We start from the raw sequence: 10338 nt of genomic DNA, 5'->3' as shown, positions 1-10338 counted from the left end.
TCAAATTATTTTGTTTTTTTTTTTTCTCTCTTGATTGGCAGCTATGACTTACGTAAACACCCATGAACACCCCCCTATTTTTAGACATAATCATCATGAGAGACTTATTTGTTTTTCAGAAGTGCAGCAGTACAATGAACACAAAATTTCTGTTCCCTCAACTTTGTTTCATAATAGCCTATAATAGGAGTTCAGAACCAATTCACAAATGGTAAACCACATATACATTATAAGACTTAGCTACTTGGCTAACAATAATTTTTATCATCACAGGCTAACCAGACGGGATTATTAAAATCATGTAATCAAGCTTGTTCAAATTAGGATCTACGTAGGATTGGTGGACGAGTTTCATATATTGAATTGTAGGATCGGATCAAGGAATGTAGAATCCTACTTTTCGTTGAAAAAAAAGAAAAGAAAAGAATATTGGTAATGACTTTGTGTGTTTGAATAATATTTAGAATAATGACATTCTCAATGAAAAACATAGTTTTGTTCCACCAAATTATTGAGAGGGAAGTTGGGAGTTAATATATAAGTCATGGACCATCTGATAGCAGCAAGACATAATTGGGTATACGTATACTTGTAATAAATAAATTTTCTTGGAAAATGATGTTATGTCTAGCCTTTTCAACATGCTTAAACCATTTCTTTCTTAAAATGGTTTAAGATTGCCCAAATTATGAATGCTATATTAACTCTTTCCAAAAGTTTCACTGCAGCTAGTCAATGCTTGAACATCCAGAGACCAAGCCCATTGTGGAAACAGTTACAAAAGGCAATGTTTCGCATGGCTTAATCACACTATCTAGCCCAATGGGTTTATAGCCCAGTGCCACTTTCCCATCGCCATTGTGTTTGTCTTCTCCCTTTAAATTAGCCCAAAAATTATGTATATAAACCCCACCCCAAAACTAGTTACAAAAATTTCTTCGGAGAAAAGCGAAGACACGTGCACCGATGTGAGCTAATCAGGTTTAAGAGAACATTTCTAGTGCGACGGTACAATGGGCACAGTTGCTGTTCCCTGAATTTTTGTCATAATATGAGTTCAGAACCAATTCACAGATGGCGACTAACTAGCTAGACCATAGGGCATAGGCAGCTTTTTTTTACAATAGATTTTGGGCAAAAACACAGAAAAATATTTAAGGATGAGCCACAGTTTTTTCTGGGGTAAAGTATGAGCTATCATCATGTCAATGAAAAATTCGCATAATCCAACCACCGATAAAACTTGGAAAAACAGAAACATCGAACAGTGCTAAAAATGTTTAGAGAACTTCACATATTGCACTTGATATGTAACCAATCAAACTCCTACAGTTATACAGTCCAAATGCTTCATGGAAATAAGACACTCCAGCACAATTCACAAAAAGAGTAAATGGATTATGGAAACAGATATGAGATCCCGGTCCTTCTTACCAAGACTGTAGCAGAAAGAGATGCGAACTCCTGGTCTTTCTTAGCAAGACTGTAGCAGAAACAGATGCGCAGGTCCAAAGGCCACCGCATGTTGACTCTAATGACCATACTTTTGAAACTCCCATTCGCTGTTATCTGCAAAAGCAATAAGAAAGGAAATAAAAAAAGTTCTTAAAAAAAGAAGAGGAGGGGGTGTTAAGCACAATGCTTACCTAATGGGCACACTTGACGAGTCTTGAGCCATCTACTGATGCAGTGGAAATGAAAGGCATGATTGCAAACCCCTACATCAAAAAAACCAGCCCCTCAGCCAAAGAGATCATATGCACACGAGTGGAAAATGCAATAATAATCATCTTAATTACTTTTTTATTTCAAAAATTGAGATAAATACAAAAACCAGCGCACAACCACATGTAGAAGCACATAAGAGGTTGTATTTTACTACTACACCAACTCACACATCAATTGAAAACTGCAACACAGTATGTTTATACAAGCTGTACAAAATCACAGATCTGACAAGTGTAGGATTATTGTTAACAAAATGCATTTAACACACCCTTCTAATTGTGCCAAAATAAAAATGGGTAATTTAATTTGTAACACCATTATGGACATGGGCCATAAAACATATCAAAGCAATTTGATCGTGCAGAATCACATATCAACTTAATGCTGGTAATTCAACAAGTTTAAAGGAAGACCGGCCATTACTACTTTATAGACAATAATATTTATTATTTCTACCTATGTTTTGTAACAGTATGGAATCCCCAAATGAAATGGGTCGGAAGAAGCTTATGAGTAGAAAGGGTACAGCCCTGAAATTTTTTTACTTTTGAATGTAAAACCTGAAGGATACAGTCCTGCCCCATAAAAACTTGTTGAATAACTAACATAACAAGTTGTTTGACTTTGGGTAATCTTTTGGGATTATCCTTGAAGATTTCTAGAATCCCATCAAACCTCACTTTTGTGGGAAGGTGATTCCCTTTTAAAAAGGTGGGGATCCATGTTCACATCGTTTCTATGTATTCTTTTTTTTTTTTTTTTTTTTTTTTGGGGGGGGGGGGGGGGGGGGGTTGTTATCTTCCCCTTTAAGGATTATCATTGACTTTGATTTTTATCTCCTATTCGAACTGTTTTAGTCTTATAATAAAAATAAATAATTTTGATTGACAAGACATGATGTCTTAATAGATCATAAAAAAGAAAGAAATAAATTGAAATATTTTTGTTGTTCTTGCATGTATTATGTGAAAATGATATTAGACTATCATCATAGGAGATTAGATATAATTCATGGCTCAAATTATTTTTTCGGTTATTTTTTCTTTGAGAAACTTTTTATGGAGAATTGAAAAAACTGTCAAAACAGTTAATTACTTTTTCATTTTCCATAAAAAAGCTGTCAAATCCCTTTCTTTATTTGCAATAAGCCACATAAAATGATGGGTATTACAATATACTTTGGGGGGAATAAATAATTTCTACATTATTCCTAGAAACAAACCAAACATTGAGATCTCACATTTTAAGAAACTTTATTAGATCCCTAATCACATCAAACGTGAACATTTATATTTCCACGTATCTAGGTTTTCAGCATCACATTCCAAGGGAAATGATTGCTAGGGGCATACTAGATTATCCTAGATTCCCCAAACCAAATGCTATGTGGCATATTAGATTATCCAAGATTCCCCAAACCAAATGCTATGTAAGTATAAAAGGTTGTGTCTTCAGCCACAGGAGCACTTGTGAATAGAGGTTGGGGGCATATGAAATTATTTAACTGAAATGTGTTTACCATGTTGTGTTCTGATTCTTCTGAATCATTTCTAACAATAGCAGAATTATAAAGTTTTTTCTTCTTTCTTTTTCTCTTTTTATTTTTATTTATTTATTTATTTTTGATAAATAACAATAGCAGAAGTATGAAGCTGAAAGATTATGTCACAAAATAGTCAGATATAACTCTTTTCACTGAACAAAAACATAGGGTTTGGCCAAGACATCATTAATCAAACATTCAAAAATATAAATAACATTTTACAGAGTAAAAATATTAAGAAACTTTTAATTCTCAAATTATACTGCATTAAGAACAAGAGAGATGTCATGCTCATATCACATAGAAAATTTGTAAACATCTTCTTAACCACTTGATTTTATAGAAAATATTTAACTTCCATTTGTTTCCAATGTAATTTTTCCATCCAATCTACAACATTAAATCCACTAAAACGTCATTTTGGAAAGTGAAAGTACTACAATGAGGGGCAAGATTGGATGGACCTACACAGAAGTACTAAATTTAAAACAGCTTAAAGTTAAGGGAAAAAAATTGAAAAAAAAAAAAAAAAACCCATAAAGGAATGAATTGAAAGAGTGTATTATAGAACTCAACCAAACCAAAGAAAACAATAGATATCCTTATGAAGCAAAATTCAACACAAAGAACTAAATTTATGAAATACTTCACCATCCCTTATATCAAGCACACTTTGTTTCAAGCTTATGAATAATAGGCTAAACTACCAATTACATCCTCTCACTTTGAATTTTTTTCAATTCAGTTCTTTTTTTTTTTTTTTTCCAAAATTCATTTAAGTTATTTAACTTCCATTTGATTCCAATGTAATTTTTCCATCCAATCTACAACATTAAATCCACTAAAACGTCATTTTAGAAAGTGAAAGTACTAAATTTAAAACAGCTTAAAGTTAAGGGACTAAAATTGAAAAAAAAGAAAAAGAAAAAGAAAAACCCATAAAGGAATAAATTGAAAGAGTGTATTATAGAACACGTTAAAAACTATGACCTACCACACTCTTTAAAGGTCATTGACAATGGTCAACACAGCAACTAAACCAATACAGAGACACAAGGTAAGATAATAGTAAACGAAGAATAGGGTTTTTAGAATCGAAATCTTACCCCAAGCAACTGTACATTCCTCACTTGTAGCGCTAGCCTGGTTCGCTTGGCACTCAATGCCTGATCAACAAACACCATGACCACAATAAAAATACATACTAATAATTAAAGGCTAAAACACACAGTTTAGACCACAAATTGTTTATTTATTTATTTAAAAAACCCCATAAATCTCCCATCTGTTTTTGTTAGACACAAAATTTCCAATAATTCAAGGACAAGGGCGAAAATTCGACAATGGGCCAAATTTTGAGTAGAAATTCGTAAGTTAAGGTCATAAGCAAGAACAAATGGAAAATCAAAAGCCAGAAAAAGAAACTCACAAAGATCCATGATATGGTTCCTGCAAATCGCACAGTTATCAACCACAATATCTGCAAGCAAAAACCAACATTACATTACTCCAAAGATTTAATCATCAAAAACCCTAAAAAAAATTAAAAACCCTAGATATACGCATAAAACATATACAAAGGCACAAATTGTAACAAAATAATGCAAAAAGAAGGAGAGAAAGCTAGGGTTAGGGTTTAGGAAAGAAGAGGTACCCCAGGCCCAGAGAGCGACTGCGTTCCACTTCTTGATCTCGAAACGCTTGTTCCTCTTTGAGGAAGAAGGTCCGGCACTGCTCGAAGCCTCGCCGACAGGGACCATCGGCACGTCGGAATCCAAGGTCGCCATGGCTAGATAGAGAGCTCTTGGTTTTGGCTCTTGTTCAAGAAAAAGCAGATGAAAGAATAGCTACGGAATTGGACAAGTGTTTTTATTTATAGAGAATCGCAGCCTCGCAGCCCAGCCCAGTGTATATATGGGCTGGGCTTTCTTACGGGTTTTTAGGTATGACTTGAGATCTATGGATATGAGGCCCATTGTCCTTTGGGCCCATTGTAAAAAAAATTGCCCTTAAAAAAATTATTTTCACAAGAAAAAAATTTATAAAATTAATAAATATATTTTATAGATTTTTTTTTTATGTAAGAAATTATTTTCAAAACATATATATATATATATATATATATATATTTTTTTTTTTTTCATTAGTTAATTGCATACTTAATGATAAATTTTTTAATGAAAGTAAACAAAAGGCTTAAATTAAATAGCTTTGAAACTTAAAAGACTCAATTGAACGAAAGTAAGTTAAAAGATAAAAATGAATTTTAGTCAAATTTAGAGAGTATACTTTGTATTTTAGCCTAATTTTTTTTATAAAAAAAATTCTCACATAAAAAAAAATCTATTAAATATTTATATTAATTTAAAAAAAATTTTCATATGAGAAAATTTTTTTCTAATGGCAATTTTTTAACAAAAAAAGAAAAAGAAATTCTCACATAAAAAATCTATTAAATATTTACATTAATTTTATAGAATTTTTTCATATGAGAACAATTTTTTCTAATGGCAATTTTTTAACAAAATTAGACAGTCTTTAGAAAAGTTATAAATTGTCATCTCCCTTTTGTTTAGTTGTCATATATTTAAAATTGTATATTGTGTCATATCATTCAAAATTTTATACAATAAAAAATAGAATGGTAATTGATTTTAAATAACATAGTACTATATTTATCTTCACAATCATTAATTATTAACTCTTTATTTTAAATAACATAGTACTATAAATAAACATGAATGCAAACCCCACGTATTCCAAACTTTTTTTCTTTCCTCATGTAGGAGCTCTCTCTTTCTAATTCTATATGAGGTTCTATCTCCTCTAGATTGCCCTAAAGGTTGGCAGTTTCTTCTTTTAAGTAATTTTATTGTGACTATACTCTGCTTATGGCTAATGATGTTGCTCACACGTTGGAGAATATGCATTTACTGGTGGAGGAAGAGGAGGATATTGTTATTCTTGACAATGGTAGGGTTTTCGATATTGAGGATTGTACTTTTAGTCTAATAGGTAAGTTTCTCACATGTAAACCTTTCAATCACCGGGCTGTTAAAGATACTCTTAGAAAGGTTTGGGGGTCTGGATAAGGATCTTTAGATTCTTGAAGTTGGTTCGAATTTGTTCTAGTGCAAATTTCCCTTTGAATTTGAATTGGATTGTATTCTCTGTGGGGCCCCATGGTCTTTTGATAATCAATTGTTGATGTTATGTCTGTGGAAGAAAGGGATGAGTGCATGTAGTGTGTGTCTTGAACATGCGTCTCTATGGGTTCAAATCTTAGGTGCACCGTTTGACATGCTATCTTTGAAGGTGGCTACTGATGTGGGTACTCGACTAGGGGTGGTAGAGGATGTGGAGAATCGTAGGAGTAGGAATGATTAGAATCTTTTCCTTAGGGTTTATGTAGCCCTTCTGATTTGAAAACTGCTTCGGTGGGGTGGATTCTTGGTTGCTTTAGATGGTTCTTAAACTTGGGCTACTTTCAAGTACGAGCGACACCCGATGTTTTGCCACTATTATGGGCTGTTAGGACATGATTTACATCGTTGTGCTCTATACTTTGAGAGGAAGAAAAGTGGGGAGGAAAGGGAATTTCAATATGGTGACTGGCTTCAGGCTAACTCAAGACGTCCTTGGTCTCCACCTCAACGTGATACTTCGAGGTATAAGAAGAACGAACATAAGGATGGATATAAGGATAGGCCACATCGTATTGATTGAATCTAGGTTGTGCTGCCAGCCGTGAATGTTAGAATAGCTGTTGTTTAGGATAATGCTATTGCGGAAAACCCTAGTAAAGGTCAATGTTCTGAACAAGAATGTCTCTTATTATCGTGGATTTAGCGCCTAAATTTTAGGAAACCAATTCCCAGAATCTTGGGTTGGATGGAATCCAACAGGATGGTTCAACGGGTCCCACAGAGCTAGTAAAGGATTCTTTGTTTAGACTTGATACTATGAATCATGCGCTGTGTGCTATTGAGGAAGTTTTCTTAAGCCCACAAATTTCTCAAGATTTGGACCATGTTTAGCCCTTTGCTAAGCCTAAGAGTGGTTGGACAAGGTATATTCGTATGGATTTTGGGCTTTCCAATCATGAGGCCCACTCAAACAATGTAGAGTTAGGAAAATGTTCTTTTGTTAACCAAAAGTTGAATATCCGTGATAAAGGCATGGTGGGAGGCTATTCTCCTAAACGTAGTAAGTGTTCTATTGATTGGTCTTTACCTAATAATGCATAAAGAGGATTTCAAGAAATTGTGTAAGGATATTGAAATGACCCACCGATACATTGTTAAAAAAACAAAAACCAAGCTTGGGTGGTGGTTTGGCTCTTCTTTGGAAGGAGGGAGTAAATGTTTGTGTTATTAATCACACGGACAACCATATCTTAACAAAGATAGTTGAGGATGATGGTTTTACCTAGTTCCTTACAGGTTTTTATGGTTGGCCTGAGGTGTCTTAGAAAACTAAATCTCTGGTATTGTTAAATCATATCAAGTCTTTTGTTGATGGTCCATGAGTTTGTATTGGGGATTTTAATGCTACACTTTGTTCTACTGAAAAGCTTAGTCTTAGATCGGCTATCTCTCAACAGATGGAGGATTTTCGCCATGCTCTGGAACAGTATGGATTAATTGATCTGGGCTATAATGGTAACACTTACACGTAGAATAATAGAAAATTGGAGGAAGCTAACACTAGACAAAGGTTGGATAACGATTTATGGAAAGCTAAGTTCCCATCATGTATTGTTACTCATCCACCCACTCATGCATCACATCACTTGCCTATTTTCCTACAAATAGTTACTTGTAACCAGATGAAGCCTTGTGGGCCTCGTGGTTTCAAATTTGAGGAAGCTTGGCTTTTATGGGATGATTGTGAAGAGGTTATTAAGGAGGCTTGGTCGAGTAGTAGTGGGGTAAATTTGGACTTAGGGGTGGTGTATCGAAAGATCCAGGGATGTGGTTTGGATCTTAGTGCATACGGGTTGTTGTGTTGTTGGTTGTTCTTGGCAAATTAGTTGTTGTTGTTGGTTGTTGTTCTCGTTCCCGTTGGTTGTCGCCAGTGGCTTTCTTTTGTTGTGTTTGTTGGCATTGCGAATCCAACCTATAGACATAGATCTGAACTGAGATTTAGATCTTACCGCAACCCAACTTCGTAGATTTCGGTGATTGGCCTTCGTTTTTTGTTGCTCTCGGTAGATCAATGGCGAGATTAGTTGTTTTTGGTGTTCTTAGCTGCCTTTTTGTTGTTTGGTTGTTGTTTCTAAAGTGTTATTAGCAAATTTGGTACTCCCTAATGGGTTTCAGTGGCTTTTTGGTCATAGAAGTTGCTTGCCGGAGATTAGAGTGGCTTTTCCTCCATCTCATTAGTTTCTAGTAGTCTTGGGGTGGTTTTCTTGGTGGTTGTTATTGTTGCTAGAGTTGTTCGTTGTTGTTACTAGAGTTGTTTATATCCACTACAGTTGTCACCAGCGATTTTTAAGGCCGTCGATATGGTTGTTGGTCAGAGTTGATAAGGAATATCCATGTTTGGTTCACAATGTGAGCTATTCCCCTTCCAAGATAAGGATAACGTACTTCTAGATAGGGATAACATTTTTTTGGTGGATGAGGCATTGTTTGGATACAAGTTTTGCCTATTCCCCATCCATATTTGTTTGGTAATTTTGGTTGTTTGGGAATAGGTTTACGATGTTTCTTATCCATGATAAGGATAACTTAACCCCTATAAAACCTTTATTTGGTACTGAAGATCTTTAGCCGGTTCATCTCATTTTTTGGTCGGTTTAGCTTCAATTTTGGCTGGTTCCCTCAAGTTTTGGCTGGTTCACTGTGAAAGACCACACCCTCGACCCGTTTTTTGAATATTGGGCCAAATCCAAGTGAATGAGTGGAGTCGTGTTATTGTCTCTCAAAATGGAGGTTCGATTGATTATATTTTTCCCTTTAGATTAAGGATTTCAAAATGAAGTCGTCACTTATTTAATTATTGGAATAAATAAGAAAACCAAAATTGAAAATTTTCTCATTTTATTGTTTTGCAAATAAATTTACATTAATCATAAGAAATTAAATGGCTTTGTTCTTAGATACAAACTAAGATAAAGTATACAGTTTTGTTTTCTAGTTACAATCTAGAAATTGGAAATTACATGGATAAGTATTGATCTATCAACCCTTGATCTAAGTTCGGAGGCTATGTTACAAGATGAGAAGGTGTTAAGCATCCATCTTGTCCAGTGAAACCAGTATTCTAGATTATAGTGGTCAACATTCATATCATATCATCCAATATGTCAATTAATTTGCATGTTGAATTTAATGTGTGTGCATGTAATAAACTCTAATTCAATTTATTAAGTATTGCATTTAGATTGAAAATTAAATTCTAGTGAATGTATGTGGATGGTGATATATTAAATTCAAGATTTTGAAAGAATTATGAAACACACATCTTTTTCATATTTTTGATGTGGATTTAAAATCAAATCTAGTGTTATGGATGAACATGTGATGAACAACCAAGAACATATAAAGAACGTATAAGAACATTTAAGAACATTCAAACATGTTCAAGGAATTTAAATAAAAGCTAGTATGCTCTAATATTAAATTAACATTATAGCAACGTGAAAAACGAGTGAAGTATAGATATTATACTTACATGTAAGACTCGCACGGTGGAGGAGGAGGCTCTTGGTGGAAGTCCTAAGGGTAGAGTAGAAAAGAAGAACTAAAGAGAGAAGTAAGTCTCACTTAATACCTCGAGTCATAGGAAGATCAAGATATGACGAGATTACTCAACTTCACTAGAACTCAAGAGAGAAGAAGAAAAGGTGTTTCTATGTTGGAATGGAGGAGGAGAGTTTATATAGTAGTAGTGGAGAAAATATGAATGAAATGTTATTTAATGAGTGTTGACAAAGAATCAAAATGAATCATGAACCTAGACCTTATTTTAGACATTGGGGAAATCTGGTGCATTAAATGTAGAGATTGTGAGAGTGAAGAGCTAGCAAAATTCGGTTTTCCTGTAACTACTGTAACAGCCTG

General features: G+C 34.1%; 1 protein-coding gene across 1 annotated transcript; it reads right to left on the bottom strand.

Moving 5' to 3' along the window:
* Positions 1-1267: 1267 nt before the first annotated feature.
* LOC126706040 (RING-box protein 1a) lies at positions 1268-5126 on the bottom strand. Its single transcript, XM_050405300.1, has 5 exons — positions 4926-5126; positions 4701-4751; positions 4378-4437; positions 1647-1718; positions 1268-1569 (listed from the first exon to the last, which is right to left on the bottom strand). The coding sequence occupies exons 1-5, from the start codon at positions 5056-5058 to the stop codon at positions 1532-1534; spliced, it is 354 nt and encodes a 117-aa protein (XP_050261257.1). The 5' UTR covers positions 5059-5126; the 3' UTR covers positions 1268-1531.
* Between the last annotated feature and the right edge of the window lie 5212 nt (positions 5127-10338).

Source organism: Quercus robur, chromosome 11 (assembly GCF_932294415.1).
Source record: "Quercus robur chromosome 11, dhQueRobu3.1, whole genome shotgun sequence".
Classification (NCBI taxonomy): domain Eukaryota; kingdom Viridiplantae; phylum Streptophyta; class Magnoliopsida; order Fagales; family Fagaceae; genus Quercus; species Quercus robur.
The sequence above is the reverse complement of the archived record's forward strand: the minus strand, read 5'-3'. Positions and strand labels throughout refer to the sequence as shown.